At 39.2% G+C, this 25,021-nt stretch overlaps 2 protein-coding genes across 8 annotated transcripts in view; one reads left to right on the top strand and one right to left on the bottom strand.

Annotated features, from left to right (window-relative positions):
* CCAR1 (cell division cycle and apoptosis regulator 1) overlaps positions 1-8,161 on the top strand; it is a 56,090-nt gene extending 47,929 nt beyond the window's left edge. For 5 of the 7 annotated variants that reach the window (XM_036438303.2, XM_036438302.2, XM_036438300.2 and 2 more), the window contains 6 exons: positions 1,191-1,273; positions 1,608-1,754; positions 3,765-3,885; positions 3,975-4,160; positions 5,683-5,888; positions 7,812-8,161. In XM_036438303.2, coding sequence (XP_036294196.1) covers positions 1,191-1,273; positions 1,608-1,754; positions 3,765-3,885; positions 3,975-4,160; positions 5,683-5,888; positions 7,812-7,871 — 803 coding nt within the window. In that variant the 3' untranslated portion in view covers positions 7,872-8,161. Of the gene's footprint in view, positions 1-1,190; positions 1,274-1,607; positions 1,755-3,764; positions 3,886-3,974; positions 4,161-5,682; positions 5,889-7,811 lie in introns of those variants that run through there. The other 2 variants (XM_036438305.2, XM_036438304.2) reach the window with 2 other exon arrangements.
* A 2,807-nt stretch (positions 8,162-10,968) lies between these two features.
* On the bottom strand, positions 10,969-11,319 carry LOC118719002 (60S ribosomal protein L28-like). The gene is made up of 2 exons (XM_036437987.1): positions 11,140-11,319; positions 10,969-11,108 (listed from the first exon to the last, which is right to left on the bottom strand). The coding sequence occupies exons 1-2, from the start codon at positions 11,297-11,299 to the stop codon at positions 10,969-10,971; spliced, it is 300 nt and encodes a 99-aa protein (XP_036293880.1). The 5' UTR covers positions 11,300-11,319.
* Positions 11,320-25,021: the final 13,702 nt, after the last annotated feature.

Raw genomic sequence — 25,021 nt, 5'->3', positions numbered from 1 at the left:
TCTGGGACCTTTCAGTCCGCAGGCCAATGCTCTATCCACTGAGCCAAACCAGTTTCGGCAGATACTGCCCAAGTTTTAAAACAAACTGCCCAAGTTTTAAAACAAACGTACCAATATAAATGCTATTCAAAATACTTCACAATAGATTCCCTAACTAGACATAGATGCCAGCCATAAAGTACCTGTGAAGTTCCACTGTCAATTTTCTGGGTTTTTATTTTTTTTATTTTTAAAATATATTTTATTGATTTCCCACAGAGGAGGGAAGAGGGATAGAGAGCTAGAAACATCAGAGAGAGAGAACATGCCCCCTACCGAGGATGTGTCCGCAACCAATGTACATGCCCTTGACCGGAATTAAACCTGGGACCTTTCATTCCGCAGACTGACACTCTATCCACTGAGCCAAACCGGTTTCGGCAATTTTCTGGGTTTTTAAATAACAGTTTGAGGTTGCCAATATATACAAAACTTATTTTAAGAATACAACTTAATTTTTTTTTAATATTTTTTTTGTTGGTTTTAGAGAGGAAGGAAGAGAGAGGGATGAAGAGAGAGAGAGAAACATCAATGATGCCTCCTATACACCCCACATTGGGGATCAAACTTGCAACCAGGCATGGCATGTGATCTGATTGGGAATCGAACTGTGACCGCCTGGTTCATAGGTCAATTCTCAACCACTAAGCCACACCAGCCAGGCTCCTTTTAGCTTTTATTTATTAATTTAAATTCTTTTGTTGAAAGTATTACTCTTTTTATCTTTTAGGAAATATACTTGGCTCTGTGTTTTGCTTAAATTTGTTATTTTTTTCAGTTTTGTGTATAAAATTCAGGTTTTTTAAAATTGTGCCATCTAGATATTTATAGAATTAGGTTCTCTTATCTGATTAAATAAAGTCAGCCTTTTCTTTGCACTAGTTGGTTTATAAGATTCTTATTTTTAACTGTTCCTTGCAAAATCCAAACTATTTTTATTTATGCGTTTCTTTGCAAAGATATCTTTTTTTTTTTTTTTTTTTGAGTGACTGGTTAATAAGATATATGTTTCGGGTATAATTCTATAATACATACCATTTGCATACGTGTCATTTGAAAACTGATTAGTAATAGGAAAGTGTTTTTTGTCTCTGTTGTAGTTGAAAATCTATATAAATGAGTTTTTTGCTACTTTTGTATTTATTTTACAGATCGGGATGAGGAAGAAATAAACAAACGAGATGACAAAAGAGATATCAACAGGTATTGCAAGGAGAGACCCTCTAAAGATAAGGTATTTATTATTTACTGTATTTTTATAATGTGATAATTCCATTTCTTACATAATCCAGGCTTATTACTAAACATAACATAGTCATAAAGTTTATTGGTCCTTGTATATCTATATATTACCACTTAGAGCAAAATTCTGATATTTTTATATTTGTGGTGATGTCAGATAACCAGTATATCTTACTCCTTTCTCCCATACACATAAACCAGATAACTTATTTGAGCTAAGATGAGGTTAAAGTGTTTTCCAAATTTTGTTATTATATGGACACAGTCTCAATTTCTCACTTTTCAGGGGTAAAAATTATATACTATATTTTCTATATTCTCTTTAGGAAAAAGAAAAGACTCAGATGATCACAGTTAACAGGGATCTGTTAATGGCATTTGTTTATTTTGATCAAAGTCATTGTGGTTACCTTCTTGAAAAGGATTTGGAAGAAATACTTTATACTCTGGGACTACATCTTTCTCGGGCTCAGGTAATCTTATGAATATTTAAAATGAGCATTTTTAAATAACTTTTTAAAAATCTCTTTGACTTTTTAAAGTATAAAAGCAATATAGTATATATGTATTAAATATAGTAATACTATCAAGTAGTTATGAAATGTATAAAAAAGTTAAATGTCACCCTAGCTCGTTTGTCTCAGTGGATAGAATGTCAGCCTATGGACTGAAGGGTCTTGGCTTTGATTCAGGTCAAGAGCACGTGCCTGGATTGCAGGCTTAATCTCCGTAGGGGAAGTGCAGGAGGCAGCCCATGAATGATTTTGTTTCATCATTGATGTTTCTATCTCACTTTCCCTTTCCCTTCCTCTCTGAAATCAGTAAAACCATTTAAAAAAAAAAAAAAAGAATTAAATATCCTCTCTCCTTCTAGTTCCCATTCAATATGTATGAAATAATTTTATACATATTGATAGACAACTTTTTTCTATTTAACAATCTATCATGGGCATTCTACCATGAAAATAGATACCCCACTTCATTCTTTTTATGTCTGTTTAATATTACATGGTATAGTTGTGTCATAATTGCCTTAAATAGTTGCAGTTGCTAGCTGGCTTTTCATTTTTTAGAATTGCAAACTAAAAGGGGTAAGAGATCAACCAAAGGATTTGTATGAATGCATATAAGCAGAACCCATGGACACAGACTAGGGGAGTGAGGGGGTAGGAACGGCTGGGGAGAGGTCAATGGGGGGAAAAAGGAGACATGTAATTTTTTAAATTATAAAGAATTTAAAAAAATTTCAAACAAAAAAAATTACAAACTATGCTGTAATAAACATCATTATACATTCTGTCTATCTATATAAAAGCCTAAGCAACTGGCTGACCAGCTGGTAGGAACTGACCACCAGGGGGTAGATGTATAATTCAGGAGCTGCCAAGCAACAGCAACTTTTCAGAGTGCCCTCTCCCATTCTGGGACCCCTTGGGGGATGTCAGACTGCTGGTTTTGGCCTGATCCCTGTAGGCCAGAGCAAGGGATCCCACCTGCCGGAGGGACCCCGCTAACTCAGCAGATACCCTTTGAGCCCCGGCACCACCCCAGGTGTGGCCGGCTGAGGAGAGACCACTAGAGATTGGCATCAGGGCATGCCCATCCTATCTTGCCCAGTCCCACTCTGCCTGCCATCTTTTAATTAATTTACTTTCAGTGTGCACAAATCTGTACACTGGGCCTCTAGTCTATATATAAAAGCCTAAGCAACCGTTTGACCAGCCGACAGGTAGCTATGACACACACTGACCACCAGGGGGCAAATGCTTAACTTAGGAGCTGCTGAGCAGCAGTGATTTGGCAGCTGTGGTTCTCAGGTGACGCACCTGGAATCAGAGAGCAAGTAGCCAAATTCCAGGGTGTGTCACACAAGAACCGCCCTCTTGCAGTCCAGGACCCCTTGGGGGATGTCGGAGAGCTGGTTTCAGCCCGATCCCTGCATACCAGGCCGAGAGACCCTACTGGTACACAAATAAGCGCACCGGGCCTGGTACTATTATATAATAACTGTCTTTGTACATGTAATTTGTGTTAGTTTTCCTTTCAGCCCCTAGATGGCTTGGCTTAGTGGATAGAGCATCAGCCTTGTGGACTGAAGGGTCCTGGGTTTGATTCCGGTCAAGGGCATGTATACCTTGATTGCAGGCTCAATCCTCAGCCTTGGTCAGGGTGTGTGCAGGAGGCAACCAATCGATGTGTTGTCTCTTTCACATTTATGTTTTTATCTCTCTGTCTCTCCTCCTCTTCCACTCTGTCTAAAAATAAATGGAAAACTATCCTCAGGTAAGGATTAACAAAAATAATAATAATTGTTTAAGAAAGGTTTTTCAAATTATAATTGGAATTTTAGGTTTCTATGGAAGATAGTTCAAAGATTTTAAGTGCTCTCATTGGGAGTGAGTACCTGAGAAAACAGTTCTTGTTCAAGGGGAGTAAAAAAATTATTTTCATCTTTGTAACTTTTTTACTTGTTTATGTAACAGGTAAAGAAGCTTCTTAATAAAGTAGTACTCCGAGAATCTTGCTTTTATCGGAAATTAACAGATACCTCAAAAGATGAAGAAAACCACGAGGAGTCTGAAGCACTGCAAGAAGATATGCTAGGTTTGCAAGTATTATTTTAAAATTGTGCCGCTATATAATTGTATTACTAATTAAATACAAAATAAAATATGGTACCTTTTATATTATAGGAAACAGGTTGTTACTTCCAACACCAACAGTAAAACAGGAATCAAAGGATGTGGAAGAAAATGTTGGTCTTATTGTTTACAATGGTGCAATGGTAGATGTAGGAAGCCTGTTGCAAAAATTGGAAAAGAGTGAAAAAGTAAGAGCTGAAGTAGAGCAGAAGTTACAGTTACTAGAAGAAAAAACAGGTAAGAACAGAATTGGATGTCAGTACTTCTAACACCCTATTGGGATATATACATGGTGTCTCCCCCCAAAATGTATACACACTTAAACAGCTGGTAGTTCAATTTTGAAAATGAAATGTAGTTTAATTTATAGTTTAATAAATACTACCTTTATTATTATTCAGAGTGTGTGTATATATTTTTGAGGGACACCCTATATTTGTGTAGATACATATACATACCTGTACATAAATATCGTATTTTTCAGTCTAGACCACATAATGTAACTTTACTTTTGATCATTTTGGTTAATGATAAGAAATTGCTTAACTATATAAGACTTAATCTTAGATCTTCATATGTATTCTCAGGTTTTTGTTTGTTTTTTTGTTTTTGTTTTTGCTGTTTCTTAAAAATATTTTTTTATTGATTTTAGAGAAGAAGGGAGAGAGCAATTGAAACATCAATGATGAGAGAGAGAATCATCATTGGCTCTCTCCTGTATGTCCCACCCTGAGGATCAAGCCTGCAACCAGGCATGTGCCCTGATTGGGAACTGAAGCATGACCTCCTGGTTCATAGGTTGATGCTCAACCGTTGAGCCATACTCCACCAGGCATATTCTCAGTTGTTGTTTTTTTTATAGTTCTGTTGCATCCTTTTCATACTTTTTTTTTTTAAGATTTTATTTTTATTTTATTTTTGTTAATCTTCACCCAAGGATTTTTTAAATATATATATTTAAATATATTAATTTTCCACAGAGAGGAAGGGAGAGGGATAGAGAGCTAGAAACGTCGATGAGAGAGAAACATCGACCAGCTGTCACTTGCATACCCCCTACTGGGGATGTGCCCGCAACCAGTGTATATGCTCTTTACCGGAATTGAACCTGGGACCTTTCAGTCCCCAGACCGGCGCTCTTTCCACTGAGCCAAACCGGTTTCGGCTAAATATGTATATTTTTATTGATATCAGAGAGAAGGGAGAGAGGAATAGAGAGAGAGAGACATCAATGATGAGAGAGAATCATTAATCAGCTGCCTTCTGCACACCCCCTACTGGTGATCGAGTCCGCAACCCGGGCTTGCACCCTTGACCAGAATCAAATCTGGGACCCTTCAGTCCACAGGCCGACACTATATGCCCTGAGCCAAACTGGCTAGGGCAACCCGAGGATATTTTTTCATTGATTTTTAGAAAGTGGAAGGGAGGAAGAGAGACAGAAACATTGATGTGAGAGAGACACATCATTTGATTGTCTCCTGCAACCAAGGTATGTGCCCTTGACCAGAATCAAACCTGGGATCCTTAAGTCCGAGGGCCGATGCTCTGTCCACCTGAGCCAAACGGGCTTCATCCTCCTATTTTTTAACAGTTTCTGCTATTTTATCTAATCTATGCAATCATCTATAAATGGAACCTGGATTTTAGAAGTAATACATAGATAAAATTTTGAGTATTGCAGTTTGCTTTGTAATTTTTTTTTTGAAATTGACATTTGTAGGCCATTTAAAGGAATTGCATGTGCTTCTTTTAATAGATGAAGATGAAAAAACAATATTAAATTTGGAGAATTCCAACAAAAGCCTCTCTGGTGAACTCAGAGAAATTAAAAAGGACCTTGGTCAGTTACAAGATAACTTAAAGATTTCAGAAAATATGAATTTGCAATTTGAAAACCAACTGAATAAGACAATCAGAAACTTATCCACAGTAATGGATGAAATCCACACTGTTCTCAACAAGGTTAGTAGTTTTGAACTTCCAATGTTTTCATAATTTATTCCAGTTTTTTTAATCTATTTTGCACTATTTCTTGGTGATTTTTCTTGGAGCAAATAATGGTAGCGTTCTGTCCTTCATTAGATTGCTCAAAAGCAATTCCCTAAATATCATATTTTTTTAGAACCTATTCAGGATGTCAATATGGTTTATATGAACAGATTTCATATAGCAAATTTTATTTGTATTCTTCAGTGAATTTGAATTTGAGGAAGATAAAACCACTCATTTTTTTAAAAAACCCATTTACTATTGGGCAGAAGAGAAACTCTTTGGCACTCTTAAAATTAATTGACTAGGGAAAAAATCCTGTAACTCAATGTCATTATAAACTAACTTTAATAATAGAGATCTAAATCTTTTTCTCTTTCAGAATAAAGAGAAAAATATCTGAAATTCAGGGAATTCACTGCTGTTATTCCTTAGAACTTCTCATTTCTCAAATACTATCGGGTCTAGTAATAATGTCGTTTTTAACATTCGTTTAAAATCTTGCTTGGCGTTGACTTGTATTGACATAACCTTCAAACACGTGGTATCTACAGAACGTGTGAAGTGCAATTAACAAGTTTTGCTTGAAAAAGTTTGTGTTTGGTTTGGTTTTTGTTGCAAAACTAGGGCTAAGAAGATGGTGGATGAAGAGCATATTCGGCACTGCATGCTTTACGGGTTCCAATTAGGAAGAAAAGCAAGTGAGGCTGCAAAAAACATCTGTAGTGCTCTTGGTCAAGATGCAGTTAGCGCCAGAAAATGCCAGCGTTGGTTTGAGAAATTTCGCGAGGGAAATTTTTCGTTAGATGTCAAGAGTGGTCGAGGCCATGTGTCCAATTTTGATCAAGAAGCTCTTCAAGCTCTTTTGGTGCAAAATCCTCAAATTACCCAACAAGAGTTTGCGACAACTTTAAATTGTTCACAGAAAACAATTTCCAATCAATTGCGTGCACTTGGCAAAGTCCAAAAGTTTGGAAAATGGGTTCCTCATGAGTTGACCGACAACAACCGTAATCATAGAGTCACAATTTGCAGTTCGCTCCTCTCTCGTCAAAACCGTTTGCCGTTTTTAGAGCAAATTGTTACCGGAGATGAACAATGGGTGCTGTATGTTAATTTGAAAAGGCGGCCTCAATGGTTGGACAAAAATGAGGCTCCGCAGCCCACGCCAAAACCTGACTTGCATGCGAAAAAAGTGATGTTGTGTGTTTGATGGAATTTTAAAGGAATTCTTCATTATGAACTTTTACCATCTACCCAAACCATTACAAGTGCAGTGTATAGTGCCCAATTGGAAAGGTTAGCCCAAGCTTTAAGAGAAAAAGAACCCGCGCTGATTAATCGGAAGGGCGTAATTCTTCACCACGATAACGCACGACCGCATACTGCAAGAATCACTGCTGAAAAACTGCGCCAGTTGGAATGGGAAGTTCTCCCTCAACCTGCATATTCTCCTGATATTGCCCCTTCCGATTACCATTTGTTTCGTTCTTTGCAAAACTTTCTTCTTGGAAAAAAATTTAATAATGAAGAATGCCTCAAAAATGCATTGACCGAATTTTTTGCATCAAAATCACAAGAATTTTACAACAGAGGGATTAAAATGCTTCCTGAGCGTTGGGCACAAGTAGTAGAAAACAACGGCAACTATATTGTTGATTAAATTTTGTTGTATTGTTTAAATAAATTCGATTTTAAAAAAGTATTAGAAAACGACATTAATTATTACTAGACCTAATAGAAGACATTTTGTATAGAATTTAAAGACTTGAACATGGTTGCTCCACAGGGTCAATTTTCCATAGATACTAAAATGGATATCTCTGTTTACTATTTGTTATAATTACATTTAAGAGATTCTAATAAAATATACTTTTTCTTTGTTATTTTATGTAGGATAATGTGAAGAGTGAAGATAAAGATCAGAAATCCAAGGAGAATGGTGCAAGTGTATGATAATACGTGTAATGGCAAAGAAATGGTGTTAAATAATGTAATATAAAAAATCATGATACAAGAATGTTTGGAAGTGATGCATGTTTGATTTTAGTAGTATAAATATCTGTTAGTACAACCGATGTATAAAGTTTTATGAATGTGAGAGTCTCTGCTTTTGAAAATTGCTTGTAATTCCTGGCATTCAAATTATTAAACACTCCTTGAGTGAAATAATTTTGCATTGCAAAATGTTTTAGGATCAACTTTGTTATAGTTTTAACACCAATAAACTTCATTAGTTTAATTGACAGTAGAATTTAATTACCAAATGTCTTTTATTAAAATACCTAGGGGGAAAAAGAGAGAATAGAAGAAACAAAAATCTAGAGAATTGCTGTAATTTTATTTATAGGATTACTCATTATTTTAAAATTTTTGGTATTTTTAAGTTTTAGTATAAATTATAAAAAAGCATGCTGCTTAAGTTTTGCAAGTTTTGACCCAGACTTTTTTTACTCGTCATAAAAGGATATTCCTCTAATGTCTGTCTCTGAAAACATTCACTAAAAATTTAATTTATCCAGCAGAGAGTACATAAAAATCTAAGAAGCAATTGACAGTTGATTTTATCTGTGGAAGGCTTTACATAGAATTAACAGTTCTGATGTTAATGTTACTGCTTTCAGTGAATTGTTCAACTTTCTAAGAAGAGCACCCGTATTATAATTTTGAGGATTTTTTACAGTATATATCAAGTGTACAATTCAGTACCAAGCCAGCAGATGTCACTATGATGTCTTAAGTTAAGCATTGTATAATTAAAAATAATATTTTTTATTAGTCTGTGTACTTCCTTCCGAATTGAGTGGATAAATCAGAGTTGATTAGCTGGCCCTCGCCGGTTGGCTTAGTGGATAGAGCGGTTGGCTTAGTGGATAGAGCGTCAGCCTGCAGACTGGAGGGTCACGGGTTTGATTCTGGTCAGGGGCACTTGCCTGGGTTGCAGGCTCCATCCCCGGTGGGGGGCGTGCAGGAGGCAGCCTATCAGTGATTCTCATCATTGATGTTTCTCCTCCCTTTCCCCTTCTCTCTCAAATCAATAAAGATAATATTTTTTAAAAAGTTGATTAGCTGTTGAGTGGAAAAAGTAGGAAATGTGATATACCGTTAAACACTGTTTCTAATCAGGTGGTAGCAGTGTCTGAAGACATTTCTGCTTGTCCCAGCTTGGTGAGTGCTTACTGGCATCTAGGTGCTAGAGGCCAAGGGTGTTGCTAACCATCCTACATTGCATAGGATAGCCCTAATATGTAACCTAAAATGTCAGTAGTACCTGTGTTCAAAAGCTCTGACTTAAAGTAATATATGGTTACATGATATGACTTTAAGTTCCTGTTTCTGGTCTTATTGTTTAACTCAAGTCAGATTACAGATTGATCCATAATTATACAGTTATTTTTGCCATCTTTAAGATGAAACATGGGTGGTTGGAAAGTTGTTGCTTAAGGAAAAATCTTGAAGATAAACTTGTAACTAAAAGTCAGTAAAGAAGGTAGTTTTTCAATAGGAATGTTTTTAAGTGAGAAAAAGAATTATAACATTCACCTCTCAGACTTATTTTACCCAGAGATAATTAAGTCAATACTGGAAGCATGGAGAAAAATAGATAAATCTTTCTATTATTTCTTGAACGTAAATTTCTAAGTTAGGAAAACAAGTTAAAATTTTCTAAGCTGGCTCAGTGGAAGAGAGTCGGCCTGCTTTTGTTAAGTGAAACTTAGTGGAATGATAAAAATTTTTCAGGAATTATTCACACATTTCACTGCCTTATTTTTTTATTCATAAAGTGGGTGGTAATTAGGACATAATTTATTATCTAAACTGGGAACCTTTTGAGAGAAGAGGAAGGTGCTAGAAATATATACACTGAGTGGCCAGATTATTATGATCTCTGAACGCATAATAATCTGGCCACTCAGTGTATAGCCACCAAATATAAATCAGGATTTAGATGTCTAAGGCAAACCGATTCTTGCCTATTTATATATTATTCACCTTATGAATAGGTAATATTGACCCTCTTTTGGTGTTCACTAGTTGAAAAACAAGCCTCAACCTCAGGTTTGTACACAAATGAAGATTAAGTCCCAAAGTGCTTTTGACTATAAATTATATAGTTTTTCTTACGTGTATAGAGGACATATGATGTGAGATAGTCACTGAGTCAGCTCCTTATTTCAGCCCCATTAATGATGGAGTCTGCATGTGATCATTAGGTTTAAGAACCTGAGGCAGTGGTTCTTAAACTAGCATGCATCAGCATCACCTGGAAGGCTCGTTACACTACTGATGGGAACTAGAACTTCGATTGAGAAGGTCTAGGGTAGAGCCCAGGAATTCGCATTTCTAACAAGTGCCAGGTACTGACTGCAGCTGCTGTTCTAGATGAACCAGAGAACCTCCGAACTCAGGTATACACACACAGCGGATAATTCCCTACTTCATATGTGAATGAAAACATTAGCAACAACAAAAAACTCTGAGAAAAGCAGAGGTTGTCTTGGAGATATTCTGAGCAGCTTAGACTTTTACTTTAAGGGTAAATATTACTACATTGGCTAAGCCGTGTTTGTTGAATGAATGAATGCAAGTCTAGGAACCTGCAGGATATAGCACTTTGAAAACCTACTTTGAGATAGTTTTTTTATGGGAAAGGTCATAACTGCTCAAGCAACTGAATTAAGCTCAGGAAAATCCAACTATATAGGCTTCTTTGTTTTCACTTCTCACCCTCAAGCTGAAAAGTGGCTAATTCCTCTGTGAGGTATCACATTCTGAACAATCTGCCCAGCTGCGTGGCTCAGTGGTTGAGTGTCAACCCAGGAATCAAGAGGTCACCAGTTCTGGTCAGGGCATATGCCCGGGTTTCAGGCTCGATCCCTGAAGGGACTGTGCAGAAGGCAGCCGTTCGATGATTCTCATCATCGAACTTTCTCTCCTTCTGCCTCTCTGAAATCAATAAAAGGATAAAATTTTTTTTGAGGGTTAGAGGCGAGCGGCCGCTGCCTTTTTTGTCAGTAAAGAAGGTAGTTTTTTTTGGGGGGGGAAGGTGTGCTCAGGAGCTCTTGGTGGGGTGGCTGCGCAGGATGGCGCTGGCCCGGCGGACGGCGGCCATGCGCAGGCCCGGGCGGTGCTTGTTCTTGCGGATCGTGCGCCGGATGCTGCTCAGCGCGGCCCGCGCGTTCCCGTCGGGGGGGGGGGGGGGGGGTGCGCACGCAGCAGGTGGCCGGCTCCATGCCCACCGCCTTGCGGTGGGTCAGGCCGTTGTGGCGAAGGGAGTGGCGGGCCTTCAGGTTACTGGGCTCGGTGCTGTAGGTCTGCTTGCTCCTCTTGACCAGGAAGCTGGAGCAGTTCCGCACGGTCATCCATTGCAGGTGGGCGGGCATGGCGGCAGCTCCTCGCGCTGCGGCTAAAAGGATAATTTTTAAAACTTCGGAACAACCTAATAGGGAGTGTCTGTGTGTGGTCAGCGCGGTCTCTGCTGTCTACGGGGTGAGTGCTGAGCAGGATGCTCAGACAGGATGCGAAGGTTTGGCGCTTCCTGTGCCGGGGCCTGTCACCTGGCTTGGGCAGGAGCGCAGAGTAGGTTGCTGGGCTGAGAGGGGGAAGTAAAGAGACACCAAAGCCTTTTTGACAGTGAGGTCTCAAGAGAATGACAAGGCAAGGATTAGGCAGATATCAGAAGCAAGAAGGGAGCATCTCTTGAACATACGTGAGCAAAGGCTATCATTTCAATTCTCTGTCTCCAGCCGGAGGCTAGTCACCTGCCTGAATCTTAAAGGGACTGACTAATCTTCAAGGCAGTGCGTTCCCCCTCTGAAGCCTTAACCAAAGAGCCTTGTGTTTTCTCCAGGAGGCAAAAGGGGAGTTTCCTTGACTAGTTAGGCCCGTTTAGAGAAATGGCTTTGCGTGGGCAAGGCGGTGGTGAGAGAAACTTAGTTGGGCTAAGTTAGATACATTTCCAAACATTGAGTTCCAGAGCTAGAGTATGTTGCAGTCAATGGGACCGGTGATGTGTGGGGGGTCATCCTGTGTTGCTCCCCCAGGCCCTACCCAGGGATGGACAGTAATCCAGATTACTGTGCACAGGCTGACTTCGCTGTCCGAAGGTCTAATCTGGTGGGGGGAGAGAGAAAAAAAGGGGGCGAGGAGACGGTAATCCTCTAGTCTAGGCTGTGTCAGTCTTACTGAAAATCAGGCAGCGTGTAATCTTAATTGCAGGGAAGTTGATTGGTTTGGATTATAACTCAGCCAGTGGCAGGGCCATGCGGACAGAAGCTAGCCCCCCAGAAAGAGGATTTAGCAGACTGTCAGAGCCCCAGCCACAGCGGCAGGAGGCAGAAGCAGGCCCCAAGTTCAGCGAACAATTTAGGCAGGAGTCAAGATAGAGGCTCACTTATACGATTTTGATTGAAGACAAGAGCCCTGTGAGGGTGGAGGCATTTGGGTTTATACCACATTTAGGACAATCAAAGGAATCCATTCTAGCCATTGATGTGATGAACACCCTAAAATGTCAGGCTGCTTGGATTAGCTCAAAAACCTCGTGCGTCTAAATGTGCAGTTCAGAGAAAACCTACTTACAGCAGTGCAGGGCTAAAATGCGGGGTTAACCACAGGTGGTTTTACAGAGATTTATTAATCAAAAATATCTAGGCATTTTAATATATTTAATATATTTTGTTAGAGCCAGCCTAATTTCAAATTGCAGGAAATCAAATTCAGAGGAAATCAGGATTTGGAATAAAAGAAGAACTCTGCCATTCAGATGTTAAGCCTTGAGCTCTGCTGTTAATTTTCCTGTTTTATTTTTATTTATTTTTTATTTAATTTTAAAAAATATATATTTTATTTATTTTTTGAGAGAGGAAGAGAGAGGGATAGAGAGTTAGAAACATCAGTGAGAGAGAATCATCGACCTGCTGCCTCCTGCACACCCCCTACTGGGGATGTGCCCGCAACCAATGTACATGCCCTTGACCCGAATCGAACCTGGGACCTTCCAGTCCGCAGGCTGATGCTCTATCCACTGAGCCAAACCGGTTTCGGCCCCTGTTTTATTTTCATTTTTTAAAAATATATTTTATTGATTTTTTACAGAGAGGAAGGGGGAGGGATAGAGAGTTAGAAACATTCAAGAGAGAGAAACATCAATCAGCTGCCTCCTGTACTGGGGATGTGACCACAACCAAAGTACACGTCCTTGACCGGGATTGAACTGAGGACCCTTCAGTCTGAAGACCAACACTCTATTCACTAAGCCAAACCGGTTAAGATGACAAATTCTTTGCTTATCAGAATCAAGGGTCATATCAGAATTTTTTAAAATTGATAGAGCTCTTAGTAGTCTATGCTTCAGCAAAAGAGAAAAAGAAAAAGAAAAATTTGGTCATGTTATTTTCCCCATTTTAAAGGCAAGAAAATACAACCAAAAAATAAGTTATTCCATCGTGGTGCACAAATAAATGGTAAAGTTTTAATATTTCACATCCTTGGGCTTCAATAAAACCTCAGAGCCACATGCTAGGTGAACCTGTCTTTTTATAAGAGTGCATCTCTAAATGCAGCTCACTGTTTACCTCAAGCCTTTTTATCTTCCTCCGGCAGGGAAAGAGCAGAATCTCCTCCGAATATAGTGTAAAGAATAAATATTTAATGGCCATTCATCTTCTTTCTTAGCCAGATGGACCTGTTGAAAGCCAGTTCCTGGCCACACAAAGACCGCTTGCCATTTCTGACTATAACATAAATATTTAATGAAAACCTACGTTAGCCCATTCTTCCTTAAGGCATAAAGTGCACTTGTAACCTTGGGCTACACTTATGCCATGTTCCACACCCATCTGTTATTGTCCCAGGCCTTTTGTACTCAGGAGGCATTCACCTGGCTGTGAAATGTTTCCAGAGGTGAATATTTAACCTTTGTGCTACTGTTTTCAGAAGAGCACCAACCAACCAACTACCACCATAAGAACTGGATTTTGAAATAAAATGAGAATTCTGTGCTATTCTAGAGCAAATCCTTTCAGCCACAGTTGTTTCTGTAATGCCTTAGTCATGTTAGCTCTTCATTGTGGCGAGTCTCCAGCAGTCAGCAGATTGCCGAGAAAAACGGAAGCTTGCCCTGGTCAGTGTAGCTCAGTGGGTTGGAGTGTTTTCCTCCATGAAAGGGTGGCAGGTTCAATTCCCAGTCAGGGCACATACCTAGGTTTTGAATTCAACTCCTGGTCAATACACATATGGGAGGCAATTGATCAATGTTTCTCTCTCTCTCTCAAATCAATATAAAATAAAAAATTTTTAGCTCAGATGGTGTGGTTCAGTGGTTGAGCATCAACCTCTGAACCAGGAGGTCATGGTTTGATTTCTGATCAGGTTACATGCCCGATTGTGAGGCAGCCAGTCAATGATTTTCTTTCATCATTGATGTTTCTAAAAAAATAGCAAACTCTTTCCAAGTCACTCTGTCTTCATCTATCTCTCTCTTCCTGTGTGGAAATCAATAAAAATATAATTTAAAAAAATAGCGAACTTTTTTTTTATTTTATTGATATTTTACAGAGAGGAGAAAGGGAGAGAGATAGAGAGCTAGAAACGTTGATGAGAGAGACATCGACCAACTGCCTCCAGCACACCCCCTATCGGGGATGTGCCCCCAACCAATGTACATGCCCTTGACGGGAATCGAACCTGGGACCTTTCAGTCCCCAGACGCTCTACCACTGAGCCAAACTGGTTTTGGCAAAAATAGCAAACTCTTAAGTCCCTTTATCTTCAAGAGAAAACTTTTAAAACATTACTATGGATAGATAAAAATTATACAATATAAAATTACTATGAATTTAAAACAAAGGCACAACTCAATAAGGGAAAATGTTTTTTTTTCAATGTCCTCAATTTTTAACCTGTAGAAAATTAAAAGCTATCTTATAATACAAAACATGATTTTAGATACTTGAATCATTCTTGGGTAGACACTGTAGAAAGTATTAGACTTTTTAAGATGTATTTTATAGTGTACTTAGTATTAGCCGTACTGGAATGAGGCAGAAAATGATGACAAGCATAGAGAGGATTTTGAATCTCAACAGGATATATACTTGCATTTTTTTTTATTTTTTTTTTAGAAAATGGGGAAAATAACTTAGTGTAACATATATAGATAATAGACTTATTAGCCATCATATAGAAAATGAGAACACATAGTGAATGCCAAAAATGGAATTGGTAGCATGTAAGAAATTTTATTTGCTTTATCCATTTAACAAAATTCCCTAAGGAACAGATGAATGAATATATGTTACTTTGCAAATACATTCTAGACTCCAGTACATGCTATCTTAACACTTTCATTGAAATATGAGGGCTGAGAACGGGGGAGGGATATTACAATCTGTATTGTTAAATTTCTAAGGTGCTTACAGGTTTGATTGTTTTTTTTTTTTGCATCAGGCATGTATTCATAGATGGCATATGTAGGAGATATAATAAAGTTGGATAGAGGGTAAGACAGTATCTGGGATGTGTGGTCTGCCTTCTTCCTCAGGCGAGTGCTAGGTGGTACTAAATACATTCTAGACTCCAGAACATGCTATCCTAACAAAGCACTTTCATTGAAATATAAGGGCTGAGGACAGGGGAGAGGTATATTAAAACCAATATTAAAACCAATATTAAAACCAGTCTATATAATAAATTTCTAAGGTGCTTAGTCTTTTGCATCATACATGTATTCATAGATGGCATATGTAGGGGTATAATAAAGTTGGATAGAAGGTTGCACAGTATCTGGGATGTGTGGTCTGCCTTCTTCCTCAGGAAAGTGCTAGGTGGTATTAAAAGGGGCCGTCTGCTCATATTGCTGGGATGGTTGCAGAGATTGTGGTGGTAGATGTGCATAAAAATATTGGCGGCTATGCACTTTCCTAGTTAATCAAGGACATACTATATGTACTGGCTACCAGTATATCCCTTAGTGTTTCAATATGATGTCAGAGGAATATAATGTGGTCCTTTCTAGGTTATGTCATTTCAGGTATTAAAATGGAAGAAATTATTATGTTGAAGCTAATTTGCATTAGTTAGAGAACATTTTACAAACAACAGGCAATGGCTTAGGCTAATTGAGGGGAAAAAAAATCTAAGAACTTATTGAAGATTTAGTGCTGACACTTAATGGCTTAAAGTAACAGTTTAAACAGCCCGATCTTTCAAAAAAAAGGAATTGAAGAGTGGAAAACTTTCATTTGAGTTGCAGACAAAGGATAACTCATCACTACCACCACCACTACTAGCCCAGTGTCTCTCCTGTTTTACCTTCCAAGTTATCAGTACAGATTGGTCAGGGATAGATGTTCACTGGGGATAACGGGGCCGGATGATGACAGGAAGGCAGAGAAGTAATGACTTCACTTGACTGGTCTGAGTTGCCCACATATTTGGCAGAAAACAGACCTTCTTTTTCATGGAAGAAGGAGAAAATACTTAGGTGAAAACAGCAGCAACTGTAATCCATCTCTTAGCTTCTATGCACTTGTGGACACACGGGTGAATATACAGTTCTTACACATGTGTTTTTGTGGGGAAGGATGCAGCACAAAATGAAAAGTTACAAGACAATCTAATATGAATACATAAGGGTATCCAAATTGTCATAGTACAGGTTTAAGCTTTAATAATTTCAGAAGAGTAAAAGCTACAAATTATAAAGATCATTTAAACATGGATCTATTTTAATTTCCATTCTCCCTTATAGTTTTGGGAATTAGAAATAATACTTTTTGAATTTTCATTTTTTTTCTTACCCTCTGAAGATGGCAGAGAGACAAAAAATTAATAGTGACAGTTAAAAATGTATAAAATTAAGTGTAAATGACATGCATGTAAATAAAAATGGAAATAGTGTTTTTCAAGTTGGTAGCTGTCACCCTTCTAAAATTATATTCACCTTAAATATGCACTATGACATTTTAGAAACCTGTATATATACACGTGTTAATATAAATATTAGAGTATCTTGTAATTGTTCGTTGTGTGCTGCATCCTTCCCCATGGATATGTATGTGTAAGAATTGTATATGCACCTGTGTTTCCACAAGTTCCTAGGAGGTTAGAGGTGGATTATAGTTGCTTTTGCTTTCACCCATGCAGTACCTTTTTGTACCTCCATAATGTCTGTCTTCCAGCCAAATAATTGTGAAGGTGAATACATTACAGGGAGATACTGGGAAAAAACGGATATCTTCATTTAAAGAAAGGGATATAGAAAAATATGTAAAATTTTTTTAACAAAGGCCAATTTTGTGAAAAAGCAGGGGTGGGTCTAGGGGAGGGGAATTTCAATCTGTACTATCAAAATTTTATGGTGTTTATAGTCTTTTGCATCAAGCATGGGTCAAGGATGGTATATAATAAACTTGGATAGAGGAAAGGCAGCGTCTGGGATGATGTGTTCTGCCTTCTCACCCCTCAGGAAAGTGGTAGGTGGTATTACAAAGGGGCTGTCTGCTGAGACAGGTGGTAGGGTGTTTGCAGTCTTTTGCATCAAGGATGGTATATAATAAACTTGGATAGAGGAAAGGCAGTATCTGGATGGTGTTCTCTGCCTTCTTGCCCCTCAGGAAAGTGGTAGGTGGTATTACAAGGGGCTGTCTGCTGAGACAGGTGGTGGGGTGTAGAGATGGTAGTGGTAGGTATGAGTAAAAAGGTTGGATACTAGGTCTGCTTGAAGAGAATGGAGTCTAACCTTCACTTCCTCTCTTGTAAGGGCTGAAAAACAGCCTACTTAGTTGTACAAGTTTGTCTTCGTGCCTAAATGATTTTCCTTCTGGCATCTAAACGTTGCCTTATTCTCTTCTCTTTCTCCTTCCTCTGATACTCTTCGTACTTTAGAACAGTCATGGCCTTATGGTAAACGTGACAGCTGAAGCCCTCCCTGACCCCGCACTCCACATGCTCCTGGAGGACTTCTAAACTGGAGAACACCCGGCAGCAGGCCATGCACCTGAACCCAATGTCCTGGGCCACGAGCCACTCAGGCCTCTTAGCGCTGGGATACCAGCTCTGAGCGGGAGGCTGTGCTGGACTGTCAGCCTCCCCCCTTTTCTCCTGGGCTCTGCTGTCTAACATCGGCTCAGGGGAAATTAGGTGTTGGTCCTCAGACATGTGAGAGACAGGGACATTTTTATGGACCTTTCCAATATAGAGCATTTCTTCCATTTTGATCTTTTTTGAGGGAGGCACCCACCCTTCCTGTGTATGGTATAAGACGGCCACACCCCTTTTCAATTGTACCCGCATGTAGTAAATTTTCTTGAGCCTTTGCTCTGTCCCAGGGACTGGGGACATCACGGGTTCGTTATTATTAAACGCACGGGAAGGAATTTCGTTATCTGAATAGTCAGAGGTGTCCTCCGTTTGCTCCAAGACCTGGGACACAAGCATCTCCTTGATTTCTAGGAAAGAAAATTTGAAACATAAAATGATTAGAAAATATATGCAAGGACTGTAGGATTTAAGCTACCCATGCAGTATGTGACCATGTGAAGTAAAAATAGATATAAATATGTGATATTTTAGAATTCTATGTGTGGTGTGCTGTATCTGAGGTATTTAATGGTAGAAGTATGTAAGATGAGGATGATTAGCACATTCAGGTAGAGTTTGCGACATAGCTGGGAAGTGTTTCCATGTTGCTAAAAGAGGATGGCAAATGGCTGAGTACATGCTTGTTATGTGGAGAGACAGCCCATGTGAACAGTGCAGGAGTGGTGCCTGTTCTTACTGTGAGACAGTGCGATTGAGAGCATTAGGGGAGGTGTGTATGTGCTCTCAGAGTGTGCAGCTCTATGAAGGTCTCAGGCCTGGTGGATGAAGTGACATATGGTTGGTTAGGGCACAAGACATGAAAGTTCCTTTCCTTTAGGACATGTGAGTTTGACCTAAAGAGGTTATCTGGAGCTGAGACACTTCTGATCCTCACAGCCAATTGGCTTGGAGATCAAGGCTTCCCAGTGATACCAACAACAAGCAAGGCTTGACAACAAGACTGCACACACAGCCCACAGAGGGCTACACCAAGACTGTCCACCTCAGGTAACTGGGAGGCTACTCACTGAACCATATAGGACACCTTAGCACACAAAGCCACCCTACCAACTCAGGGAAGCTGTGAAAATGCCAAGACAAGGAAATAGATCACAAACAAGAGAAAAGGAGGAAAAGAAGAGACTGGATATAGAGTTCAAAACCACGCTTATAAGGTTTTTCAAGAATTTCCTAGAAAAGGTCGATAAAACCTATGAGGAGATGAAAAGGGATCAACAAGAACTAATAAGGGATCAACAAGAACTAATAAGGGATCAACAAGAACTAATAAGGGATCAACAAGAAATAATAAAGGATCAACAAGAAATAAAGAATACATTGTCTGAAAATAAAAAATATTATACAGAGTCCTAAAAACAAAATGGAAGATCGCAAGAATCAAGTCAAAGATTTGGAAAATAAAGAGCCAGAAGACACTCCTCCACAGAATCAAGAAGACTAGAGAATCCAGAAAGTTTAAGATAATGTAAGAAACCTCTGGGACAACTTCAAGCGAACCAACATCAGAATTATGGGGGTCCCAGAAGATGAGAGAGAGCAAGATATCGAAAGAAACATACTGAAAGAAATAGTGACAGAAAACTTCCCCCACATGGTGAAAGAATTAGACTTACAAATCCAGGAAGCGCACAGAACTCCAAACAAAAGGAATCCAAAGAGGACCATACCAAGACGCATCATAATTTAAATTCCAAGAGCAAAATACAAAGAATATTAAAAGCAGCAAGAGCAAAGCAGATAGTTACCTATAAAAGAGCACCCATACGATTGTCAGCTGATTTCTCAACAGAAACCATGCAGGCCAGACGGGAATGGCAAGAAATATTCAAGGTGATGAATAGCAAGAACCTACAGCCAAAAATAATCTACCCAGCAAAGCTATCACTCAGAATCGAAGGCCAGATAAAGAGCTTCACTAATAAAAAAAAGCTAAAGGAGTTCATCATTGCCAAACCAGAATTATATGAATTGCTGAAGGGGGTTCTTTCAGAAGAGAAAGTAAATAAAGATAAAAACTATGAACAACAAATATGTAACTATCAACAAGTGAATCTAAAAACCAAGGGAATTAAAAAAAAATCTGATGAACAATATTAACTGGTGAATATAATAGAATCAGAGGTATGGAAGGGGAGTGGACTGATGATTCTCGGGGAAAAGGGGAGAGGGGAATGTGGGAAGAGACTAAACATAAACTGTGCACCTATGGATGAGGACAATGGGGAGAGGGGAAAGGGCAGAGGGTGGGGTGAGAACCTGGTGGAGGGGAGCAATGGAGGGGGGGGGAATGAGGAACATTTGTAATAATATGAACAATAAAGATTTAAAAAATATATATATATATATTCATATATATATTTTATTGACTTTTTTACAGAGAGGAAGGGGGAGGGATAGAGAGTTAGAAAAATCGATGAGAGAAAAACATTGATCAGCCGCCTCTTGCACACCCCCTATTGTGGATGTGCCCACAACCAAGGTACATGCCCTTGACCGGAGTCGAACCTGGGACCCTTCAGTCCATAGGCTGATGCTCTATCCACTGAGCCAAATGGTTAGGGCTAATGGGTATATAGAGTTTCATTTCGGAAAGATGAAAGTTTTGGAGATGGACAGTGGTGATGCTTGCACCACTGAACTCTGTGTACTTAAAACTATTAAACCAGTAAATTTTATGTTATGTATATATATATTTTTAAATCAATCTTTATTGTTCATATTATTACACAGGTTCCTCGTTTCTTCCCCCCTCCACCAGGTTCCCACCCCACCCTCTGCCCCCTCATCCTCATCCATTGGTGCACAGATTATGTTCAGTCTCTTCCTCCCTCCCTTTCCCCGATAGTAAATCCCTTTTCAGATAGCAAATCTGTTACTTAGCATTTTCTCGTATCAATAATACCTCCACATGCCTAATGATACACTTCACACAAAAGACATTTCCTAATAGGACAACCAGCCTCATCCAGGCCCCACCCAAGGCACTCACAGATCAACACCCCAGCACTATACTAACTCAACATATATTTTTTAAAGAGGTTATCTGTCTGAGGGAATGGTGATTATTTATGTAATGAATGTATAAATGGGTGAGTCTGAAAATGATTGGGTGAAGAAATAAAAGTAAGAGTGTATCTAGGTAATGCTGCTAGAGAATGGGAAAGATAGATAAGGAGGGAAGGCCTGTGTATATGAGAGAACTAGGGGAAAGCAGCAGAAATGGAGCCTAACCTGGTATGGAGGAGGACAGATGTGTGAGAGAGTGTGAAGATCTGAGTTGGTGTTCATCTGAGGGGAAGGCTCTGAGTAATCTCCCATGCATATGTCAGCACTGTTCTCTACCTCAGCCACCGCTGTCCTGGTGCTGCTATGTTGGGCATTTGTGCTGAAGGACTTAGCTGAGTTCTGGAAAGCACAATCCCTCCTTGTCCCTCTGCAGAAGCCTTAGTACTGGTCCTTCTGCCCTAAAGCCCCTTGCCAGTCTTTGAGGGAAAAGTGAACTAACAGAGAGTAGACTGAGGAACTGACCTACATCTCTTGACCAAACTCAGGTCCCCCCTGTGTATTCCTTGCCATCCTCATCAAGACGAAGACGCCTGATTGTGGTGGAATCACCGATAAGATGTTCTGAGAAGCTAGACGTTTCTCCTGTTGGGTAACTACAGGCTGAGGCCTCCACAGGTGACTCAGACTGAGGCATGTTGTCTTGGCTGATGCGGTGTTCTGGGCAATGGAATAAAATAGAACATTGAGATGAGGCATTTGCCTAGGTCTGTGTCAATTCAAAAATTACTTGTTGAGTGCACATGACATGTGAGGCATCATTACTACACATGACACCTCTTGTCATAGAAATGAATACGAGTGTTCCATTTCAAATTCCATTAACTCCAAACTATAAGTAAACTTGGTAAATGCTGTGTTTTGTGAATTGGGAATCAAGTGTTATTTGAATGTGATGTGCATGCTGGTGTTGGTTAAAACTGGGTTAAGGTTTGATGTAAGGTTGATTTGGTATTTGCTAATGTGAATATGGATGAACTTCGTGTGACTGAAAAGTTTAAGGTTGTGTGTGCTTTCTGTTAGTTCACCACACATTTATGTATGTAGATTGCATTATCAATAATGATACATTCATGTGCTTTATATGTTACGTTGCTTAGATAAGGAATGTTATTGCTGAGAATATACTCTTTGAGACTAAGAGCAGTAGGTGTATTTACCAAATGTGAGGGAATAAATAAAGGGGATGTGAAAATGAAGGCACATAAAAGAAATAATACCTTTTGTGCTTTGACACAAAAGGGGATGTGGATTATTCATGGAATTAATGCATCTGCATGGGTGAATCTGATAATGATTATGTGATTAAATGAAAGTAAGTGTATACTTCATAATGCTGCTAGAGAATGGAAAAGACAGATGAAGGGTGAAAGCTGTGTACATGAAATGCAGGACATACAGAGCCCCAGCTGGTATGAAGGAGGACTGATGTGTGAGTGAGTGTGTGAGGATCTCAGTTTGTGCTTCTCTGAGGGTAAGGTCTGAGTAAAGTAACATCCACACACTTGTCAGCACTGCCTATTGACTCAGTTCCAGCTGTCCTGGCCTGCTATTTTGGAAATTTGTGCTGAGCGACCTGGCCCTGCCCTTGAAGACACCCTGCCTCCTTGTCCCTCTGCAGGAGCCTTAGTTCTAGTCCTTCTTTCCTGAAGCCATGTTTCTGTTTTTGAGTGGAAAATTGAACTAAGTAGACGGTAGGCTGAGCCTTTGAGCTACATCTCTTGATTAAGTTCAGATCCCTCTGTGTATTCCTTACCATCATCCAAACGGGGATGCTTGGATGTGATGCAGACACCAATAAGTTGTTCTGAGAAGCTAGACTCTTCTCCTGTTGAGTAACTACAGGCTGAGGGCTCCACGGACGACTCCAACTGAGGCACGTTGTCTTGGCTGATGCGGTGTTCTGGGCAATGGAATAAAATAGAACATTGAGATGAGGCATTTGCCTAGGTCTGTGTCAATTCAAAAATTACTTGTTGAGTGCACATGACATGTGAGGCATTATTACTACACATGACACCTCTTGTCATAGAAATTAATACGAGTTTTCCATTTCAAATTCCATGAACTCCAAACTATAAGTAAATTTGCTAAATGGTGTGTTTTGTGAATATCAGTGGGATTGGGTATCAAAGTGTTATTTGAATGTGATGTGCATGCAGGTTAAATGCATAATGTGTTGGTTAAAACTAGGTTAAGATTTGTTGTACGGTTGATTTTGTATTTGCTAATGTGAATATGGGATGAACTTTGTGTGACTGAAAAGTTTAAGGTTGTGTGTGCTTTCCGTTAGTTCAGCACACATTTATGTATGTAGATTGCATTATCAATAACGATACATTTATGTGCTTTATATGTTACGTTGCTTAGATAAGGAATGTTATTGCTGAGAATATACTCTTTGAGACTAAGAGCAGTCAGTGTATTTGCATAATGTGAGGGAATAATTAAAGAGGATGTGAAAATGAAGGCAAATAAAAGAAATAATACCTGTGCTTTAACAAAATGACACAGAGTTCAGATAAGTTTGTGTAACGTTAGATGTGTGGTAACAGGTGATTGCATTAGAAATCAAAAAGTATGTCAGATTGAGTTCTGAAGAAATTAATTTAAAATATGGGAACTAAGGCCTAGCAGTCCAACTCTTAAGCATTCACCAAATGGAAATGTGTGAAAAATACATGCAATAGAATGCCCACAATATCACTTTTTCAAGCCATTCAGACTGAAAGCAACCCTATTGATCAGGTAATTATAGTCAATGAAAATATAATATTCATGCAATGATAAATGTGTACCAAAAAAGAACAAAATTAATGTCATACATAACATGGATACATTCCACAAATATAGTGATTAGTGATAGGATCTAGACACAAAGTATATATTATGCCCTTCTATTTACATACAATGTGAAAATAAGGATACTAATCTAGAGTTTTAGGAGTCAGAGAAATTAGACCTATTTGCATGGTATGGACAAAACTCCTGCATGGAGAATTTAGATGCATGTGGAACATTATAGGGAAACGAATGATGGGACAATGACACTGTCAGACATTGACAGTCTTATATGGGATGAGTGTGAATGGGAAACACTGGCTATGAAAACATATGGATGTGATGGTGTCTTTGCCTGGGTATCTCTGCACTCTCCCTCAAGTTCAGTTCTTGAGGATCCGACCACATTGGGCCTTTGATAAGTTGGTGCTTCACAGGTTCCTGGTAATATGACATGCCCTTGGCCAGTTCACAGGAACATATTCTTCCATGTTTCTTTGATAAATCTCTCATCCCTTTAGACCCTCTTCCCTTATTTCGTCAAATAGAACACTGTTCTCCACTGATCTCCTGGTCTTACTACAGCTGTTTTCAGTGTTTTCTCTTGGAAAGTATTGTTTCTACGCTGACCCCAACTAAGTAGAGGCAGAATCATTGGAGTATCTGTTTGTACTGGGCGGCCAGTTGCCCATTAATGGGCAGAAATGTTCAGCTCAAGTCTGGTTTCTGTCTAGATGCCACCTCCCTTTGCATCCTACTCACTAGTCCCTCCTTACCAGCACCAATCCCCTTGTCTTTGGAAGAGATGAAGATTCCACTGTCTGAAGAAGACGCCGTCGATTCATTCTCGGATTGAGCTATAGCCACTGCCTTGTGTCTGCGCTGCAAAGCCTCTCCTCGTGAATGCAGCTTTGCTGAGAAATTAAAATCACAGATATGCAGTCCATGACTGAAATTTGTGTATTCATCTATGCTTTAATCAAATAGTCTACTGTGTATCACATTCACTGAGCACACACGGCCTGGATGGATAGTGTAAATGTGGTTCCTATGCAACTATTAAGTGCACTGAAGTAGTTACTGTGCCAGTATATGTCCTGGGTAACTGGGTTTGTTCAAAGTGGCTTCTTTGAAAATGGGACAGAGATTGCTGTCTT

This window comes from Pipistrellus kuhlii, unplaced genomic scaffold (assembly GCF_014108245.1).
Source record: "Pipistrellus kuhlii isolate mPipKuh1 unplaced genomic scaffold, mPipKuh1.p scaffold_m20_p_15, whole genome shotgun sequence".
NCBI lineage: Eukaryota > Metazoa > Chordata > Mammalia > Chiroptera > Vespertilionidae > Pipistrellus > Pipistrellus kuhlii.
Note: the sequence above shows the minus strand (reverse complement) of the source record. Positions and strands in the feature narration are given on the sequence as shown.

Coding starts and splice junctions, on each gene's coding strand:
- LOC118719002 (XM_036437987.1), bottom strand. CDS start 11,299: ATGCCCGCCCACCTGCAATGGATGACCGTGCGGAACTGCTCCAGCTTC. Junction 11,109..11,139: donor GGCGGTGGGCATGGAGCCGG/CCACCTGCTGCG, acceptor CCCCCCCCCCCC/CCCCCGACGGGAACGCGCGG.